The 21323-nt window shown below is 43.1% G+C and overlaps 1 protein-coding gene across 1 annotated transcript in view; it reads left to right on the top strand.

Moving 5' to 3' along the window:
* The first annotated feature begins 2080 nt into the window (after positions 1 to 2080).
* The window catches only part of SUGP2 (SURP and G-patch domain containing 2), a 30732-nt gene continuing 11489 nt past the window's right edge, over positions 2081 to 21323 (top strand). Inside the window, exons 1-6 of the mRNA XM_018568410.1 lie at positions 2081 to 2153; positions 10084 to 10214; positions 13096 to 13266; positions 13510 to 14481; positions 16221 to 16314; positions 19018 to 20177. Coding sequence (XP_018423912.1) covers positions 10094 to 10214; positions 13096 to 13266; positions 13510 to 14481; positions 16221 to 16314; positions 19018 to 20177 — 2518 coding nt within the window. The 5' untranslated portion in view covers positions 2081 to 2153; positions 10084 to 10093. The remainder of the gene's footprint in view (positions 2154 to 10083; positions 10215 to 13095; positions 13267 to 13509; positions 14482 to 16220; positions 16315 to 19017; positions 20178 to 21323) is intronic.

The raw sequence follows: 21323 nt of genomic DNA on the forward strand, positions 1-21323 counted from the left end.
GGTGTGTGGAAGCCGTGCGACCTCTACTACTGTAAGGTCGCACGACTTTTAACTTACGAACATGTTCGAAAACCCGCCGAGCATCGTACGATGTTCGGCGGGTGTGTAGCATGTTCGTAGGATAAAAGCCGGCCGGGCCGGTGTGCGCAAGCGCACACTGCCCGTTCGGCATTGCGGTCGTCGGAAGGGCGGGGGGCGCGGCTTGCGATCATCGCAAGTACGATCTGCCTGTCCAAGATAGGCAGATTGTAATTTTTTTAAAGTACCTTACAACCGTTGCAAGACAAGAGTCTTGCGATGGTTGTAAGGTGTGTGCCCATCATCACTGTCCTGATCACCAATGTCACCAGGAATTATTTAAAATGAGGATAGATCCTTGCCACCAGAACAGGAACAGAGGGGAAATCTTCCAATGGAGATACTTGTTCCAGTGACAACTGTTTAAACACTTGCCGCCCGCCAGTCGTACATAAACAGCCAGTGCCTGCTAGATGCGGGTGGGCATTTAAAAACGTCCTTGTATCCGCCAGGCGCACACGGATAAACGGGAAACTGTCAAAATTTTAAACAGCCAGCGATGATGTTTTCATACAAGCGGTCTGGCAGCTACAGAGCTGCCTGATCGCTTGTATGTTGTGCCTTTGTGCGCCCCCCCTACCCGCCGCCAATCCTGGGCTCTGTCGGGCTCGGGACCCACACTGTGACTTTGAGCAGGGAGATTGTAGGGAGATCAGTACACCACCTCCTCTCCAGTGAGTGTGGAAGTGATGTTTATTACATACATTCAGCTGTCACTCTCCGGCTTCCAAAGCCAGAGGGAACCTGGGGAAGCAGATCTCTGCTTCATCAGCTTCTTTGGGGGTCTCTAAGTGACATTAGGGGTCTTAGAGACCCCATGATTTCTCCATAAAGAGAACCTGTCACTGTAATTTGATATCACACAGGGAACTTCTTATTCCCCCTATGTGATAAGAATAAAGTTAAGTGTAAAAAACAAAAATAAAAACATTTTTTTTAAAAACACAAACATTTTTCAAGGTCCTCCACCCTCACATACACAAGCAAACATACATCGGTTGCGACTACGTGCGAAAACGACGATTGCGCCCAACACGCTGCACATGCTACATATCATCGTGAACGTGCAGAGTGTGAGCAATACTTTTAGGGCCATCAATCACTGTTAACATTAAACTAATGAGCAGTAAAAGCCTCAAAAGGATTCTTCCTAGGTCTCATCTGCTTGACCATTGTTACAAAACATGCAAAAACACTTGAAACACGTGTTTTCAGGCGTTTCCCATTGAAGTCTATGGGACCAAAATGCACTGTAATCTGCCAAAAAGTAGCTCATGTACTTTTTCCAGTGACAGATGCTTTTCTGCTTGCAACAAAATGTTAAAGTGTGAACAGCAGGGGCCATAGTAATGAATGGGATTCCTTGTTGCGTTTAGCTTTAAGCAACAAAATGCCTAGGTGTGAACTGGAGTTTAGAAAAGACTAGCGTGACAATATTCTAATATGCCTTTTGTCTGCCATTACTGTGTTTTCTTTATTGGTTTTTAATAATATGCACCACAAGACGTGTCACTTTCATTCTACACTATTGGGGGAACTGATCAAAACTGGAGGGGACAGAATCTGTAGCAGTTGCCCATAGTAACCAATCATTTTCTATCTTTTCAAAGTTTAACTGAACAAACTGAAGAGAGAACCTTATTGCTAACTATAAGAAACTGCTCCAGGTTCTGTCTGTTCTAGTTTTGATCAAATCCCCCTATATACTTCCTCCTTGCAATCCCCTGATCTCTGGAAGGTCCTAAAATGAAGCTTGACTCTTTGATGTCATGCGATCTCTGGGAGGTCCTAGACCGAAGATTGGCTGTTTGATGTCATGTGAACTCTGATCTATAGGAGGTCCCAGAATGAGGCTTGGCTCTTTGCGGTCAGGTGATCGGTGGGAGGTTCTAGATTGAGGCCTGGCTCCTGTAAGGTCATGTGGTCTGTATAGCGTTCCCAGAACGAGGCTTGGCTCTCGGACGGAGGGAGTTTCGTGCACGGGGAGGGTAGTCACGAGATCCGGTGAAGAGGATTGAATGCTGATCTTCGTATTGGATTCGCTTTAGACTGCTATTGAGGCGGCTCGGATACAGGTCAGTACCTGCTGCAGTGTTATGAGAAAGAGCTGATTAACCCTTTGCAACTTATAAGTGAGGTACCCTGTTTATCTAGTTATAGGGAACAATGAGCAAATTTGCTTAACCCCGAACCTCTTCCTCTCCACATAATATACAATGACACACAACCAGCCGTACAGTGAGATCTCCGACCGAGCTTCTCATGAAGCGACCAAGCTCCTGGCATTGCGACTATGGGTGGAAGTGACGTCATGGCACGAGTTTTAGGTGTGGGACAAAGGGAAATGCTGATTGATTTTTTTTTTTTAAACCCATACTTTTACTTCCGCCGGCCTAACAAAGTATTTTTGGTTTAACTTACTAGAGGCCTTACAATAGCAGACCCATTTTGTAGTATTCACAAAATGATTGCGTTCATTGATAATAGCTTACCCTTAGTAAAGATGGCTGCCGAAGGCTGACATCACATTTTTGCATGCAGATGCTGGACGTGCTTTATGTTAATTATTGATCGAGAAGTTGAGTGGACTGCAGTTTGCAACAGGTAGTGTTAATGTTGTGAGTTTGATTTGTTGGGTGCCTTCACGAGCCCCGACAAGTGCAGCTTCTAGTATACAGCTAGCTTGCTGGGGTCATATCCATTGCATGGTGGTACTTCTGTGCAGGGGTGTGGACAGTTTAAAAACAAAAAAAGTACTTGATCAAGGACAAAAGTGGGGGCCAATCTACTTGTCCCTCATGCCAATCCTACTTGTCCTACAAACAAATTTAACACAAACTGTATTTAACCTCGCTAAGAAGCGCTTCTCAGGTCAGGTGATGACCGCGCTGCCCAATGAGCTCTTGCAATATGCAAGCAGAATTAAAAAATTAAAAGTGCAGGGCTGCACTGGACGGCAGTATGGGGTAAGGATTAGCGATGCACCGATACCGGTATTTTGGTACCGAGTACCAATAATTTTTTTTCGGTACTCGCCGACACCAATTACCGAGTAACGGAAGTCCCATTCAGGAAGCCAGGTGGCGTGTAATGACTTGCCACCTGGCTTCCTGATTAGCCGGGCAGCGTGTAAAGAGTCGCCACCCGGCTTCCCGATTAACAAGAAAGTCCGCCTCTTACCTTAGTATGTGCAGCCTGTCACCCCCGGGGCCTCTCCAGCGAGAACGCGGCCTTCGTCCCGTACCCAGCCGCAGCCGTCTGGCCGGCCAATCAGGAAGCTGGGCGCCGTGTAATGACGCAACGCCCTGCTTTCTGATTGGCCGGGATGCCGGTTCCATGCTCAACCGGGCAGCGTGTAATGACGCGCTGCCCGGCTTCCTGATACCGGAAGTACTCGTGCTAGGCATCGGAGCATTTGGGCGAGTACGAGTACTTGCCTAAATACTCGGAATCGGCACCGATATCGATACTAATATCGGTATCGGTGCATCCCCAGTAAGGATAGTACAAATGTAGAGGTGGGGGAAAAAAAAACACCTGCCCCACCTTCGAGTGATAGGAATCTCACACCTCTGTCTGTGCCATGCAGATGTCCCACACCATATGTATAGAAGTATATACCCTGCTAAAAAAAAGTGTTGTTTTAATCTCTGAATTATATCAGTCCTGTTTGTTCTCCGGCTTCTTTACCGAGCACGGTCGGAAATTTCGGTGAGTACCGAAAAAACAGTATTGGAGCATCCCTAGATAGGTAGACCTATTTATAAAGCTGGCTGTACACTGCTAGAATTTTAGCAGAGTCCTGCTGATTAGGCCAAAATTTGAGTCTCCTATTCCATAAAATTCTTATTTTTTTTTCTCCAATCAAATTTTATGGAAGGAGCGGGTCTGAAAATTCTCGGCCAAACGCTGATCAACTGCAGTCACTGTTCAGGTATTCCGACAGCAGCGCAACCACCGCTGTCAGAATGCCATAGCCCGGCAGGGAGGAGGGATACCCCCACCTACACCAAAAAGCATTTTTTTCTATTTAGTCCACAGAGCTGAAGGAGGAAAAAAAAGTTAATGTATGGTGCTAATGTATGTAGCTAGCGTTCAGGTATTTAAAAAATACCTGGAATGTGGAGTGTTTGCTGTGGGCCTGTGAACAGCAGATTTACCTGTCTCTTAACCCTTGCAATTCGGGTGTAGCCCCCCTGCAACAGTTAAGAATTGATTTGCCCGGAGTTCTGCTTTAAATGTAAATGGTGGCGCTGAGTAATCTTCAAATATCAAGCCTCTAATTTGCTTGTGCCCATGAAATGACAAAAAGCTACTGTACCAAAAATTGTCTATAGGCTATACTTTAAAACCCTTTATAGCTCCAAAGTTTAGACATCATTTTTATAATGTATTCATTTTTTATTTTATTTTTTTGCATAACTTTTTAACTGACAAGCCCCCAATATGATAGCACATTATGAGTGTGACAGCAGGGGTGCGGATATTTTTTTAAAAAATCTACTTTTCCAAGTACTAAAGAGGTGGCCCAATCTACTTGTCCATCATGACAATCTACCTGTCCTGTTAATAATAATAATAATAATAATACAAATTATTTTAATCAAAACCGTATTTAAACATTTTAAGAAGCACTTCTCATTGGTCAGCGCTATTTGAGAGCGAAATTCCAAATTCTTAGTACAGGATTGCGCTGGACAGCAGTATGGGGTACAGACAGTACACACGTACTGGCAGAGGGGAAGGACCGTTTGTGGAAAGGTAAGTAAAGGAGGGGGGGGAGTAAATTTGAGTGGGTAATTCCATTTTCCCAAATTACTTGGGAGAGTGAACTTGCCCTTTAATGCACATTGTGCGTGTGGCCACTTATAGATTATCTGCAGATTTTCTATGGTCAGATGGAAAAAGTACAACACATTCCTCCATCTGCACTAAACTGTGTGGATGGAGGAATCTCCCAATGAGCCAAGCTTCAGTATCTTGCTTGTCGGCCCCCGCTGGCTCTCAAAATACCTGAACAATGACTGCATCCAATCAGGTATTTTGAGAGCCAGGGGGGCTGACTAGCAAGATACTGAAGCTTGGCCCGGTGGGAGATTCCTCCATCTGCAATCTGGAGAGAATCTATAGGTGTATGGCCAGCTTTAGAGTGTGCTGCTCCCCGGCTACCATGATATGGCACACTGTGGAATCTGCCCCTGTGCTATCTGTACCCCATACTGCTGTTCAGTGCACCCCTGTTTCATGGATTTTGAATTTCACTCGCAAATTGCGTTGACCAATGAGAAGCACTTCCTAGGAGCGTTAAATACAGTTTTGATTAAAATTCTTTTATATCAGGACAGGTAGATTTGGGCCCCCACTTTAATCCTTGGACAAGTAGTTTTTTTTATTTTTTTTTAACATTTCCACACTCCTGCAGCATTGTGCTCAATCTCCTGTGCAGCTGAGACAGGGAGGCTGTAAGTACAATGCTCCTGTCTCACAGAGCATATCGGAGAATGGACGTTCTCTGGTCTGCTCTCCATCCTGAAGTTATTTGCCATGGTCTGGGGGACCCCGAAAAACACAGTGGGGAGGTGGGTCAGGGGGAGAAGCAGGCTGCTAAAAGCTTTACAGCCACCCAGATCCACTATCACACACATTATATGAGCAATCAATTTTTCTATAGCTGAGGGAATGACCCCCTGGGGTGCCCTTTATCCATAGTTTATGGTGGCAACTTTCCACCCAGTTTCTTTCTAGTAGATGGAGCTAACTACTTCACCATTCTCAATACTAATCTCCCTATGTAAATATTCTCAATATGCAACCTTTTAATAAGAGATCACATTTTGTTTGGTGTTGTGATTGCTGTAGTAAAGTATCGCTTTAATTCTTCAGTGTATACCTCTGCCTTGCGGTCACATGATCTGTGCAGAGTTCTCAAAATGAGACTTGGCTCTTCGAAGGTCTTATAATCGGGGGCGGGGGAGAGGTCCCACAACAAGGCTTGGCTGTCAGACGCGAGAAGCTTAGTGTGCGGAGAGGGGGAGGACACCAGGTCCAGTGAGGAGGATTGAAAGCTGATATCGCTATTGGATTTACTTAACACTCGACTAGTATTGCGAGGAGGCTCGGGTACAGGTACTGAGATATGTGGCTTATGAGAAAGGGAGAAGATTAACCATTTGTGAATTAGATTAGCAGGAAGCCCTGTTTGTCTAGTTCTAAGGGAAATGGAGCTCTTCCTCTCTTCACACAACATACTACACCAACTATTACACAGCCAGCCATGCAATTAGATCTTTTAGCTTGTCGAGGAGCAACCAAGCTCCTGGCATTGTAACTATGGGTGGAAATTATGATGTTTTACATATATCTAGCAAAGCATTTTAAATGTAGCTTCCTTGAAGCTATAATTATCACAACAATTATTTGTTTTGCACACACTAGAGCTGCAGCTAACGATTATTTTCAAAATCGATTAGTTAGCCGATTATTAGGTTCGATTAATCGGTTAATCGGATAAACAATAAAATAAAGTTTAAAAAATGGCTCCAGTGATGGGACTAAACATAGTTTGTTTATAATAGCTTATACTTATTCAAGATGGCTCCCACAGACTGATACCACATGTCTGAGGGCAGGTTCACACCATTTTCCGGATCAGATCTGGTCTGGAAAATGATGCGAACCTGCCCGCAGTTGCAGTGTATTCCAGACCAGACAAAATAGGACAAACAGTATTGTGCTGGTGTGAGCAGAGGCCAGAAATAGCATAGGGATACATAAGGATGCATTTTGGGTCTGGAAACAGTCTGGTCTGGAGATGATGTGGTGTGAATGGGCCCTAAGAGAGTTTGAGTGGGCTGCTGTTGCAAGCAGGTAGTGTTTTTGGTGTGTATCTCAAACGTTGAGTGGGTTCCCGAACCTGGTTCTAGGGGCTGGCATTCGGGTGTTTTATTTCAGGAATCCAGGGATGTTGGGTTACAGGAGCACAGGAGACGAGTGTTTCCTACTCTAGTTCCCCCCCCCAGATTTTGAACATTGTTTTTCCTGCTTTAAAGTATGGAGGGAAGCAGATAAAATCTTAAGGCCTTATAGGTATATTCCTTGTAGTAGAGATGGAGGAAAATGCTTTAAAGTGTATATCCCAGCAAAAATTCTTCTTACTATTACAGAGGGGAAGGGTTAGAACCTCTTTTAGGTTTTTACCACTATTCAGGGCCCAGTTGGATAGATTTCCCTCTCCCTCCCCTGACAAAGCGGAGGGAGATCAGCAGGCTCCTAGCTAGTGCTCTCTCCTCCGATCACTGGACCCGGAAGTGATGTGCATTACATCACTTCCGGTGTCACTGTTTACATTCTCTGGCTCCTAGAGGAGTACAACAAATCCCAGCAATAGTACATTATACAGTGTGCAATGCAGAATACCACCAGCTATAGAGGACTACAAAACCCAGCAATGGTACATTATACAGCTCAATGCAGAATACTGCCAGCTATAATGTACTATTGCTGGGATTTGTTGTATTCCTCTATAGCTGGCGGTATTCTGCATTGCGCTGTATAATGTATTATTGCTGGGTTTTGTAGTCCTCTATAGCTGGTGCCATTCTGCATTGATTGCTGTATAATTTTACACTTTCCATTTCACTATATTGCACACCACACTTTTTTTTTTTTTACTTCCACCGCGCCAAGCTTGCTCCTGTGATGGACTACAATCTCCATACAAACTAGTAGTCCCATCACTGGAGCCATTTTTAAAAATGTATTTTATTTTATTTTTTAATCGAACTTAATCGGCTAACTAATCGATTTTGAAAATAATTGTTAGCTGCAGCTCTAATTGCAATACCTTAAGACCTAATTCACACTAATGTAGCATGTGAAGGTGCACAAAATCAAAATTGTGTGCACAGTCACAAAACATGTGAAAGACTCGCTTTTGCTGTACTAGTCATTGTTAACGGCACCCCAAACATACCAAGCAAGACAAGCGTTTGAAGCTCAAAATGTGCATGAATGCATTTGTTGAGCGCAGGGCAGGCAATTGAAATGAATGGGCTGCCCTGTGCATGATGCGTCAAATCATGTGCCGCAAATGTAAATGGGGCTTTTAAAGTATGGTTACAGTATATGAAAACAATACAAAGTCAGCAGGTCTATTTTTAATATAGGTGGGGAGCTTGCATGTATAGGGGTAGTATTCTAGGACCTAATGCAAGGGTTGCACAGGGAAGGTGGAATAAACAGTGGCATCGTGTTAACCTGGCATTTATCATTTTCTCTGCTTGGGTTAGATAGTATAAACCAAAAGGTGAATGGGAACCTAAGGAAGAGAAAGGTGGGCGGGGGGGTGAGTCCCATCTCTCTTGGGTTATTTAATCCTGATGGAGTGGAAGTAGCGTCCAATTGTATATAATTTCAAGGGATCTATATTTTATTTTAAGAAAGGTACCCTGAGAAAGTGTGTCCTGGGAGAATGCTCCTTAAAGGAGAACTAAGGGGTCAGGGCTTTTCCCCATTGTACTCCTAAGGGTCATGGGAGAACACAAACTAGCGTCCTCCCATGTCCCAAAGCTCAGTATACCGCGAGCTACAGCTCGCGGTATACAGAGACGCCAGGACGGATCCCGACAATTCTGTCTGGATCCACCCAGCTGTGGAATTGACAGCTGGCTCTACCTATCCAGAGGCAGCTGTGCCCTCCGCCTCCCCCGCCCATTTCGCCAGTCAGCTCTGGCGGATTGGGGAGGGGGGGATCCCTGCAGGGAGCCGTGAGTGACAGTCTCGGCTCTCTGCAGGGATAGATCGAGAAGTGAACGAGCGACTGCATGTATTCGTTCACTTCCCGAACTACTGAGCCGACCTGTGACAGTTTCATTGTCACAGGTCCGCCCAGATTATGAGGCTGAGTGAAAATCACTCACCTCATAATTCTCTTTTAATTTTCATGGTTCCATTTAAGCAGTGTTTGACTTCTGCAAAGGTTTTACCATTGCAAAGAAAAAGATCAGTTTTCTTTTTTTGCTTACGATGCCTTGTATTGGTTTAAAAAATTAGCGCCTCAGCCTGGTCTTAAACTGTGATGATTAACGGAATTGATAAGGTTGTATACTCTAATCCAGAGGTAGTTTGCTCGAGGGCATGATCAAATGTGGTTCATGGTCCCTTTCAGTCGGCATCCAAGGCGCCATGATTTAAAAGTACACAGAGAGAAAGTACTTGGAACGCATCAGCCGTATCAAATAGGTTCTCAGAAGAAGCACAAAAAGGTATTGATGACCCTGTTGCTTACTGTTACTATGTTATATAAAATAGTTCTGCAATGCTTTTTAAAATTCAGTCCTGTTGCTCTTCAAGCGTGTATAGCCAGCGCAGAAAAAAGGATTTCAAATGACAAAATGGAGTGGATTATTTCATAACCAACTGGCCCATATACACACGGAAAAGAGCAGCTTCCAGGGGACATTCACCTTTCCATTTTTGTAACCCTCCCCTTTCAATAAAACCTGAACGTGTTCATTTTTTTTTTTATTTATTTACCTTTTTTTTTAAATTTCTTTGTGTGGCCCTGTCCCCATTACCATTGTTGCTTAGACAAGAATTCTGTATGTGCGTTATAATTAATCGAAATCGATTAATCAATGACATTTTTTTTTGATTAATCGAACATGAAAATTTTAATCAGTAACAGCCTTATTATTATTATTATTATTATTCTTAGCTCTGACATAAAAGGTCCATTCACACTATACCATTGTGTTAATTGCACTCTGTCACACAGTGCAGCTATAATACCTTGCAGTGACATTAAAAAAAGAAGAGTGCTTTCAAGTAAATAGAAATTTACCTAGCGCATGGTAACGCATGCTGCATTACTCGCACGTTATCAGGTGGTTACCACAACGCTATTCTGTGAATGGGCCCTTAGTCCTGTAAGAGAACAAGATTTTATTATAAAACTACAGACTCGCTGCCTTAATATGTAACAAATGAAATCTTTTCGATTCGCAGTGTCAGAAACATGGCAAGCCAAAGAATTACCCGGGATACATTTGATGCTGTAGTACAAGAGAAGATGAAGAGATATAGAATAAGCATGGAACAAGCAATCGCTAATACCATACGAGAGTTTCAGTTGGAGGGTGAGTACCATGTGAGATCAATGTAAAAAACACTGGTAATACAGCAATACCAGTACCAGCACTTATATTTGAGAAAGTATATAGAAAACGCAGGTTCAGATAATCAAGATATATGACTTCCACATAAGTAATATAATTCTTAGAAAGTGCACCCACACATATTATATATTGCTTTTTAGAGGGCAGATAGCGCTATATATTTATATCACATATGTCTAACGCCTCACTTGGGACAAATAAAATATTAAAATTGAGGGAAAAAAACACTTTTCCCCCAGTTTTAAAGGAGAACTATGGGGTTAAGGCTTTTCCCCATAGTTCTCATGGTAACGGGAGGACACAAACTAGCGTCCTCCCGTCACCCTAAGCTCAGTATGTCGCGAGCTACAGCTCGCGGTATGCTGAGACGCCACAGTATAGCTCGCGGTATACTGAGACGCTGCAGTTGAAGCGGATCCAGACAATTATGCCGGGATCCGCCCAGCTGCGTGAGTGACAGCTGGCTCTGCCTATCTAGAGGCAGAGCCAGCTGTACCCGCTCCTCCCCGTCCGATCCGCCAGTCAGCGCTATTGGAGCGGGGAGGGGGGAATACAGCCACTCCCCTGTCACGGCAGAGAGCTGTGACAGGATCGAAAGGTGAGCGAACGCCGGTATGTGTTCGCTCACCTCCCGATCTACTGAGCCGACCTGTGACAGTCTCATTGTCACAGGTCGGCTAGAACTATGAGGTGAGTGAAAAGCACTCACCTCATAGTTCTCCTTTTAATTTGTAGTATGTTTTTAATAAAAATGCATTAAATACATTAATTTATTTGGAAACACCTCATATCTATAGGATTTTAGAAATGTTTCTGTACTTATCAGCCTAAAACTAACACCTAACATTTTAGTTTATTTTTCTCCTAAAAGCTAAAACTAAAAGTGGTCATCTGGCATACAATGTCACTGTCATTAAGTGTCACACTTACTGACAGCGACATACTTTGAACATCAATCATGAGGGGGTTAAAAATAAATAACCCCTTAGGGTGAAAAACAAATCTGCAGCTCAGCTGTAGATTTTCATTACAAGGGGTTAATTTTTATATTTCATAGTATAACATTTTAAATATATAATTTTTGTTACATTTATTTATTTATTTTTACACTTTTCACTATTTAAAATTGTTTTTCTGCTTTTTATATGTTATTATATCAGTCATTGGGAATTAATCTCACTATTACTGCTTGATAACCAAAAATGTAATTAATGTAATTATCAGCCTGCTTCAAACTTAAAGGAGAACTATTAGGTGAGTGAAAATCACTCATCCTCATAGTTCGAGCCGACGTGTGAAACTGTCACAGGTCTGCTCAAAAGATCGGGAAGTGAGCGAACACATACCGTCGCTCGCTCACTTCTCGATCATGACTGGAGGAACGGACAGGGGAGAGGGCGGGCACAGCTGGCTCTGCCTCTAGATAGGCAGAGCCAGCTGTCACTCACGCAGCTGGGTGGACCTCGACAGTAATGTCAGGATCCATTCCGGCTGCAGCGGTCTCAGTATATCATGAGCGGTAGCTCGTGATATACTGAGCTTTGGGTCATGGGAGGACGCTAGTATATGTCGTCCTGTGACCCTAAAGAGAACTATGGGGAAAAGCACTTACCCCATAGTTCTCTTTTAACAACCGCCAATAATAACCTTAGTGACACTGATCCTGCAGCATTTCAGGATCAGATGTCACAAAAGGTTTTCTGATCGTTTCAACAACGATCAGAAAACTGCAATATTGTTTCAGGAATAGAAACGTGTAGCTTTCGTTTCTATTCATGAAAGTTTAGGGGGGCGGGGGGGGGAAGCCGGTATACATCAGGATTTCCGGATCTATACCACTGTCAGAGTGACTGCAAGAGCTGCAAATGTGACTCTGCTCTCACTCTGACACCCGATTCCTGAAAAGGATCGGGTGTCTGAAAGAGCTTAACTCTTTCATTAATGGATGCCTCAAGACTGAGGCATCCATTAATGATAAGTAACCGATTCTCAGCGGTTACCAGCATTACAGAGCCGCAAATAACTGATCACATACAGTGTACGTGAGCAGTCATTTGGGCACTTCGTGGTGGGACATAGTGTACCCCTCCCGTCACGAAGGGGTTAAAGTGATATTAAAGTTATTTTTAAAGAGGTCCACACTTACATTATCTTGCTTTTTCTTAAAAAGTGTTTTCTTCCTCCGCCAACCAGTCCCCACGTGGCTTGCCCCCTATCTGTTTGTGGGTGTCTCCATTAGCTAACCCTGCTGACAACACATCCGTGCGCGTTCCTGCCTGGGACCTATGTCTAGCTGTGTGCATCCATAAACTCTCACAGCGCCCAGGAAGCCATGCCCCTGCTCCATCTCCCCCGCTCCTCTCCCAATAGTTTGACAGCAACCGAAACCTATCTCTCCACTGCCTTCAATACCCCCTTCACAACCCATAAATTCTTGTTACGGTGCAGATATTCTTGGACCCAGTGGCAGTGACAAAGGATCATAGGTAAGTATTTGGAGACGGCATAGAATGCAATAACTTGTGGAAAAAAAGCCTAACTTTTAAATCCAAACAAATTATGCTTTAATTACAAATAGTGGGGGGCAAAATCTCCTGAAAAAAACGTTTTGCAGTTGGCCAGCTATCTGCGCTGGGTTTTGTTAAAAGAAACTTGTCATGGACTGACTTTCGAAGATGTTATTTTTCTATATTTGTGTATCATGTATTCTACCCAGCAGTGAATTCTTTCTTAACTGGAAGTAACTTTTATTGTTTACTATAGTGCAGAAGTAAAGGAGTTGGATAATGTCTGTCTAATTTTGTTAAAAATAGTGCATTGTTTTTTTGTTTTTATATTTCAGCCGGATCATCAAAAATGGATAGCTATGATTCGCTTTCTAGAGACCAAGAAAGGCTTTCCTATCGTGATCTTCCACGTGATCTTCCACGTGATCTTCCACGTGATCTTCCACGTGACCTTCCACGTGACCTTCCACGTGACCTTCCACGTGACCCTCCACGTGACCTTCCACGTGACCATTTGAGCAGAAAGTGGGATATCGAAATGAGAAGAGACAGTGGTTCAAATCCTTTATATTTTCGCGAATTAGGAAGGGAATCATCAGGTGGATTACATTCCGATCCAGTGATGGACAGATGGGGTTCTGTCGATCCACTTTTAAAGGAAAGGTTATACAGAGAAGAATTATTAGCCCGAGATTTGGATCTTAGTCGCAGGAGTTGGGAACTTGAACGTAATTCTCTATCTGGACCAGAGCCCGGCATGCCCAGGTCAGACATGTTTAGGGAGTTCCGGGGTTCTCAAAGTTTAGAGCTGGGACCTGGGAAAGAGGTCTTTCGGGAACCAGGACCGGGGCAGTCAACACGCGGAGTAATGCACATGTTGGCAGCAAAAGGACAAGGAGGGCACCGTTTTGGTAGTGGTGGATATGCAGGTAAAGCTGGTGAAGCCTCTGGTATAAAACAAAGCCCTCAAAAAAAAGATATGCCAGTTGGAGAAAATGAGTTCAGTGAACAGATTGTAATGTGGGCCAAGTTCAACAAGGTTAAAGGCGATTCTGACCTTCTGAGACAACACAAAGCCCTTTTCAAGGTGGAGACTGAAACTTGCAGAATGGTTGTAAACTCTTTTAAAGGTCGCATGTCTGTCCATCATACAGAGCTTTGTTTTTCAAGTCTAAAACCTATAAGTCATCCAACCTTGAATAGTCCAAAGATAGATAATGATCTTTTGGATTTGTTAGTGGCAACAAAAACGGTGACTGTTAAGAATGACTTCTTTGATGCAATCAAGCCCTTTGACAAGGAAATGATGATTTTACAGCAGCGATTGCTGAAATGTGCAACTCCATTGCTGTTAGCCTGTAATACATTTGAGCTAAAGCAGCCCATCCTCACCGATGCAAAACAACTGCTTAGCGCTCTAGACAACACCATGTTTATGGCCAGGAAATCCTTGGTGCTTTTGGGGCAGACATTCGCATTGGCCACTGCTCTTAGACAGAACAATGTAATGGAAGTCCTTGGGATCAGTGGAACAGACTTGAAGCCCTCAAAGTATCCCAATTTCAAGGACTCTTTTCTGTTTGGGAGGGAATTTATTATAAAACTGAAAGACTGGGTGAAAAAAAGTGGACACAAGTTGACACTGAAATCGAGAGCCAACGTACCTAAGGAAACTGCGGTTGATAATAAAGAGGAAACAAAAACTGAAGCGGAGAGTGAAGGTTGGTTTTGTAAAAATACTACGGTACTTAGTCTTTCACCGAAGCTTTGAATAAAATTAAACTTGGTCCCTAAAATGGACTGTGCTCAAGATGTGTTTTTTCATGCCAAGTAATGTGTATCACTAACAGGTGTTTATTACACCACACAGAGATCACAGTACTTCCCCTGACAATGCCTATATCCACTGTTCTCTTCAGAATGGTACCATCTTTGTTTTATGCATCGTCCGGGGTTACATCTGCTTCCCAGACTAAGATGCCATCTCAGAGATGATACATGTAAATCCTGTTGTCTGTGCATTTCTCAGTTTTTAAAAGGTATCAAGCACAGATCACAGTCCCCTACTGCAGCATTTGTCCTTGTGACTTGAAATAGTTAAATTGAAAACTTTTTCTTGAGGAGGGGGGAAGGAGAGACTGACATCATATTGCTTTGTCTGGAGCTTAAAGGACAACTGTACTTGGTAAAAGTTATAATTTTAATGAATTCAGCACACCTTCCCAGTGCGGTCCAGCTGTTGTTCATCCTTAATCCAAAGGTCTTCACTGTGCCCCCCTGTCAGGAGACGCACAGCCTTGCATCACAAGACATCCTCCAACACCTCTACGGCCTGCACTTTCACATTGCAGCCCTATTCATTTTTATGGAGAAAGATCTATTCTGCACTACAATCAGAGACCTGGCTCCCCATAGGGGCCATGGCACACATGCACAGGCTAAAGAGGACCAAGCAAGATGTATTGCACCCAGTGGGGCCACACAGTGAAGATCATTGGATCGAGAACCAGGGTGAGTATAGGAGCAGGTAGGCTGCACTCAAGGTGTTGTTGCATTCATTAAAGAACAACTTGTAACCAAAGGTACAGCTGTCACTTAAGAACTATTTATGAAGATAAAATTAAAAGTTACAGAGTGGTCCACTCCAACTACACCCCCCATCCTCCAACTATAATAATGCCATTGGATTACCTTTTTGAAAGGTCTACAATGCCAATGGTAATTGTAGAAAATATAGATAAAACACCCATCACCCCTCTCACATGGTAGGTGATGTATTAGCAGCTAGGTGGCTATAAATGCTTATAGAGTTATGTTTCAGAAACTCATTGACACTGAGAAAGCTTGGTGAGCTACAAAACATCTGCAACATTACAGAACAACTCCAGTTGATTGTGACTAACTACGACTAGCAACTCCAAAAGGAATATGCTGCAAATATAAAATGGAATTGTTAAAGTGACACTAAACTCGGGAGTTATATCTTAAAAATACATTCAAGGACCCTAATTATTAACAAAAATGTATTTGTGTATCACTGGGATGCAGATCCTCAAATCATCTCTGAATTGGTGTTGACACTGTCCTTCCTTGTGGAGGGTGGCTACTTTTCTTCCCCATGGTCCCTGTGTGTGTTGTAAAGTAGCCACCACCCCAAGCTTGCTCCCGTGATGGACTACAATCTTGCATTTAGTTTACTACTTTGTATTGAAATTGTATTCCATCACGGCAGCGAGCTTCAAATGGAGGTTACTTTACAACACACACAGGGACCATGGGGAACAAAGGTAGCCACCCTCCAGGAGGAAGGACAGTGTCCATTCCATGTAATCCAGCCCTAAGCCATTTTTCGTATTTGAAAGAGATTGAGTTCATTGTCTGTACCCTCCATGATGGTTCTGTAGGATGAATTAACTGCTGTTTCCTTTTCTAGGGACTGACTTTTCTTTCTCTTTTACAGCAAGAACATCTGCTGACCCTAATGTTGTTGCTACCATAGACAAGCTTCTGGAATATACAAAAAAAGAAGATAAAGGAGAAAAGCCTGCATTTTGGTAAGTGTTTTTCTGTGTGGTCTCGAATGCCTTCAGCTTTCAGAATGATTACATGGGATCATATTCTTAGCTGATTGAATTTGTCAAGCGCTGCATGTCAAGGTTTACTTTGCAATGTTAAAGGACGCAGTGAAAGTGAAAACAAAAATATTTAAATGGGCAGTAAGTATTCTCAGTGTTTGACTGTTTTGTCTTTCTAAAGTAAATGGGTTTTTTCTTTTGTTTGTTTTTTGTGGTTTGTCATTGAAAGGCAGTAAACTTCTACCTGGTCTTTTAGGGCCAATGTTGATGGGCTATTGTTTCCTTCAGAACAACTCTCCCCATACAAATTTATGAGAATGCTAAAACACATTGTAGTGGGGTCATTGTGAGTTACAAGGTGAACTGCAGGTCAAATGCACCTACAATAAATACTGAATGACTTCAGAGCTGTCTCAAACTGATGTCACAAGTATACTTTGCCAGCCAAAGCCCATGGAAACTGGCCCTTAAGTAGGACATAATGCTGGAACTCTTTTAGAGCACCTCAGGTCACCCACAACACCAGAATGCTCAGTTATACATATATACTTGGGTTAATATCTGGAGGCAGGTGTCTCCTTTTATTTTCCAGATGGCAGTTTACTAACTTTAATGACACCACAGCTCCAGTAATCTCACCGATATTTAGTAGCAAACTTCTAAACTTGCTCTGTGGCTGTTAAGAAGGCGGCGGCTCTGCTGTGTAATCTTTTCTCAGGGATTCTCCCTGTATACTTTATTGCGCCCTACAAGTAGTAGTATAAGATAACTGATCTTAGTGATCTAAAATGTGCCAAAAGCAATACTTTGCAGCGGAGGCAACTGTAAGAACTACTGCCACACTCTTCCTGAATGCTGTCCACAAATCAGGCTTTAGTGGGTGTGTGTCCCCCAGCTTTGCTTGACACAACAAACATGTGCAACTTAAAAGAAGCAGCAGAGCAAAGCATTTTGGTCTAGCAACGTCTTTGTTAAAGTTGTAGATGGCGGGCTTCACATTTACAGCTTTGCTGCAAGGCTGTAATGGGAGAGCCTTGCAATCCTTTCCAGTGAGGGGGCACTAGTGGTGAAAAAGTGTCATCATTTCCATTTTCACTTTAACTAGACTAACCTTTCAGTTTTTGGTTGACAGTGACAGAATCACATTTTTCTGGGACTACAATGGTGTCTCTGCACCTGAGTCCCAGTTTTGCTCACCTGCTGTGGCTTTTATGAGGGGGGTCTACCATTTATTTTGTAGTCTAAATCATTTGAGGAAGGAAAAGTGAAAATGCAGCCTGAAGAGTGATGGTTCATGTAGGAGGTGACAGATCATTTATCTAGCTAATTAATTCCTAAGGATAAGAAGTATGTGATCAATTCAGGCGATTAGAGTTTAGTGACTGAAATACTGACTGACTTTTTTTTCCCCCTTTGTGCACGTTCTCTTGCTAGATATGCCTTGAGCAACGGTAGACAATTTTACATTCACCATATAGTAAAAAGTAAATAGAAATCTGATACAAAAGAACATCTGTAGAACTAGTAAACTTCTAAGCTATGTAAGCAACCATACTTAAAGTAAAAATCCTTCCAAACCTCTTTTCATAGTTTTTAGGGCTGAAAAAAACAAATCTATTTTGTCGATAATGAGAATCCTTGTCAACAATTCTTATTCTTCATTAGTTCATCTGTGCTTTAGTCCCCCCTAATCCCCGCTGTTCCCAGCAGGGATCGGAGGGGGCACAGACCCCTGCAGCCGCTTTCCACACCTTCGCCACCGCTGCATTGGCTCTGCTCCCGCCGCTCCCTCCTCCCCACTGATCTACGCAGCGGGGATTAATGGGGACAAAGACCGCTGCAGCTGGCACCAGAGGGGAGAAGAGATCATCAGCTGTGACAGCCAGGGGGAGTCAGGATGGAGAGCAGAGTTGGTAAATATGTGAAATATTTGCAGATCCTTCACTGGGAAGAACAAACACCAAGTGATCAGTACTGCTTGTAAATGACTGAGGACATAGTATTCAGATACTGCGTCCCCAATTATGAACGAGAAGGGAATGCTCTACATCACTTCCTGTTAATTTATGATTGTGGACATATATGTTTACTATCTCCTCAATTTATAAATGAACAGGAAGCCTCTACTGAATGTTTTCTGTTCATTAAGTGCTGGGGCTGCAGTAAAAGAGATTGAGGACTGTGCCCTAAATCCTTCCCTTTTTTTTTATTTATTTTTTTAAATGCAGGAGTCACTGCTTTATAAATATGCCCCTTCAACTGTCCTTGTGGGTAGCCAAAGCTCTCCACAATATGCACCATCTGGCCGATTTTTTTTTTTCTTTTTTAAAGTAATAAGGGCCTGGGAAATACTGTTCATAGCAGTATCAAATGGGTTGCTGCTTGTAATGAGGATTGGTCAGAAGGATGTCCGTTAATATATGCTACTTTTTACTATGCAAGGTTATTGTCATTACATGAGATTAGCCAAGTATACCAAATCATGTTTCTGGAATTTGACATTGTCTTTCATAAGAAAATAAATGTGGTCATATAAAATGTTCCCATCTAAATTCGGAAATAAGATTAAGTACATAATTGGTATCCTTTTTTGGCTAAGGCACTAGGTAGAATTAACATTTATTAATTGCTAACACTAATATATATATATATATATATATTCTCTCTCTCTCTCTATTTAAGGTTCCTATTTGATAAAAACAGCAATGAGTATAAATATTATCAACAAAAGTTGGAACAGCTCCATAAATCTACAGGCCACTTGGATGCCAAAACTGCCCAAACCACAAAAGCAAAGAAATCTCCTGAAGAGCTGGCTGTGGAGTCAGTGAGGGCAATGCTATATGCAAGAAAGGCACTGCTCGTGAAGAGGAAGCTTTTTGGTAGTTTGACTTTATCAAGAAGGAGTCAAGGCAAAAAAACTGTTCACCGGCTGTCCAAACCTATGAAGGCGAGCAGAAAAATAAGGAAAGTGAGCCAGAAGGTGGGAAAAAATAATCTAACTGAAGACAACAAAAAAGAAAATGTGAACCAGGAGGTGAAGGAAGACAGTAAAACCCCAGTAGTTGGAAAAGAGACTGTAACCCCAGCTGTGAAGATGGAGGCAGCTACCCTGGATGTTAAGGAGGAGACGGCTGTTGAGGAGGCGGCGTCTACTGTGTCTGTTGAGGAGGCGGCGTCTACTGTGTCTGTCGAGGTGGCGGCGTCTACTGTGTCTGTCGAGGTGGCGGCGTCTACTGTGTCTGTCGAGGCGGCGGCGTCTACTGTGTCTGTTGAGGCGGCGGCTATCAAGGAGGTGGCGGCGTCTACTGCGGCTGTCAAGAAGGCGGCTGTCAAGAAGGCGGCTACTGCGGCTGTTAAGAAGGAGGCGGCGGCTACTGCGGCTGTTAAGAAGGAGGCGACGGCTACTGCGGCTGTTAATAAGAAGGAGGCGGGGGCTACTGCGGCTGTTAAGAAGGAGGCGGTGGCTGTTAAGAAGGAGGCGGCTTCCGTGGCTGTCAAGAAGGCGGCAGCTACTGTGGCTGTCAAGAAGGCGGCAGCCACCCCGGCTGTTAAAAAGGAGGCGACCACCCTGGCTGTTAAGAAGGCAGCGACCACCCCAGCTGTTAAGGAGGTGGCAACCCCGGTGGGAAAAAAAGGGAATGTGGCCTCGGAGGTAAAAAAACAGACTTCAGTCAAACCAGCACAGGATGCTTCAACAAAGCAGTCGTCCAAGAAAGTAGACGTCAAGAAACAAGAAGTACCATGCAAAAGCTCTACAGGTGCCACTAGTAAACTGTTGAAAGAAGATCAGTCATCTGATGAAAAAGCTGAGACTTCTAAAGAACCACAGGTTTCGGATGGTAGGTAGCTGTTCGTGGCTTGACCATGAGCACCACTGATTAAATGTATTGTGTAAATTTAACACCGGATAGGGTGTTAAATTTATAGTAAGCAATTTTGCATCTGCTGTCCTTTTTAATATTTGAAACGTTAAGACTCCCAGTTGTCTAGTAAAAGCGGTCAGTGACCCTGGTGCACAAAGCTATTATCAGAATCTTTAAAGTGATAACACCTAGGTAGCAGTAGAGCGTATTGCATCCTCATTACCCTCCTACACAAAGCCACCAATATGCATTTTCTTGGGTCATCGAACCCAGGTATCCCTGAATCTTTCTCCTTCTTGGAGAAACAAAGTAAGGGGTTATTAGGCCCATTTACTTCCAGCCTTTCACAACAAATTCTGAGGTTTTTTTCAGACTTTGGCATAATAACTCTTCAGGGGTTTTTTTGTTTTTTTTATTATATAACTCAGCCTATTGCTATATGATTCTTTAAATTACAGTTAACTTGTCTTGCTAATTTAGGCCTTACACTGTTGAGACAAAGGCAGTGTCTTGTTTTAAGTGAAAATTAGTACAACTTTCCAAAATAATTTTAAATATGAACTGATTGGTTTTCTAAAGCACCAGTTTATTATAAATATTCATTTGGTGTCTTTATATAATTTTACTTACCTGTATGGGTTTGTTACTGTAAACGCAAGAACTGCACCTCATCTGAAACCCACTTTTGAAATTGCTGGGACCTGCAAAACCTATTGCTAAACTGCTAGGAGTGCTGCACAAACTTAGAGGCTGTCTAGTGTTAGAACGTCATCAGCACACCAGCCCGACAACGACTCAAACGTCAGTGAGAATCCATTTATTGATGTCAATCTGGTGACGTTCCTACACTTGATTATACAGTCACTGCGAGCACCCTCTACATACACTTGGGAGTTCCAGTAAGGAGTGCTAAAGGTCTTTGGACTTTTGTCTAGTGTTAGAGACACACTGTCGGTGATATTTCAGTAATATTATGCACCTGCACAAAGTTGTGTATATCTAGAGGGCCCGTACTGCACAGAGTGCTTCCCATGCTCGTTCATGTGACTTCTCAAGTTACCTTGGCTCAGTTGGAATGTATGAGAAAGCGTCACTCTGGCAAGCATTGATGCCCAAACCAGT

Source organism: Nanorana parkeri, unplaced genomic scaffold (assembly GCF_000935625.1).
Source record: "Nanorana parkeri isolate BGI_ZX_2015 unplaced genomic scaffold, ASM93562v1 scaffold1183, whole genome shotgun sequence".
NCBI classification, from domain to species: Eukaryota; Metazoa; Chordata; class Amphibia; order Anura; family Dicroglossidae; genus Nanorana; species Nanorana parkeri.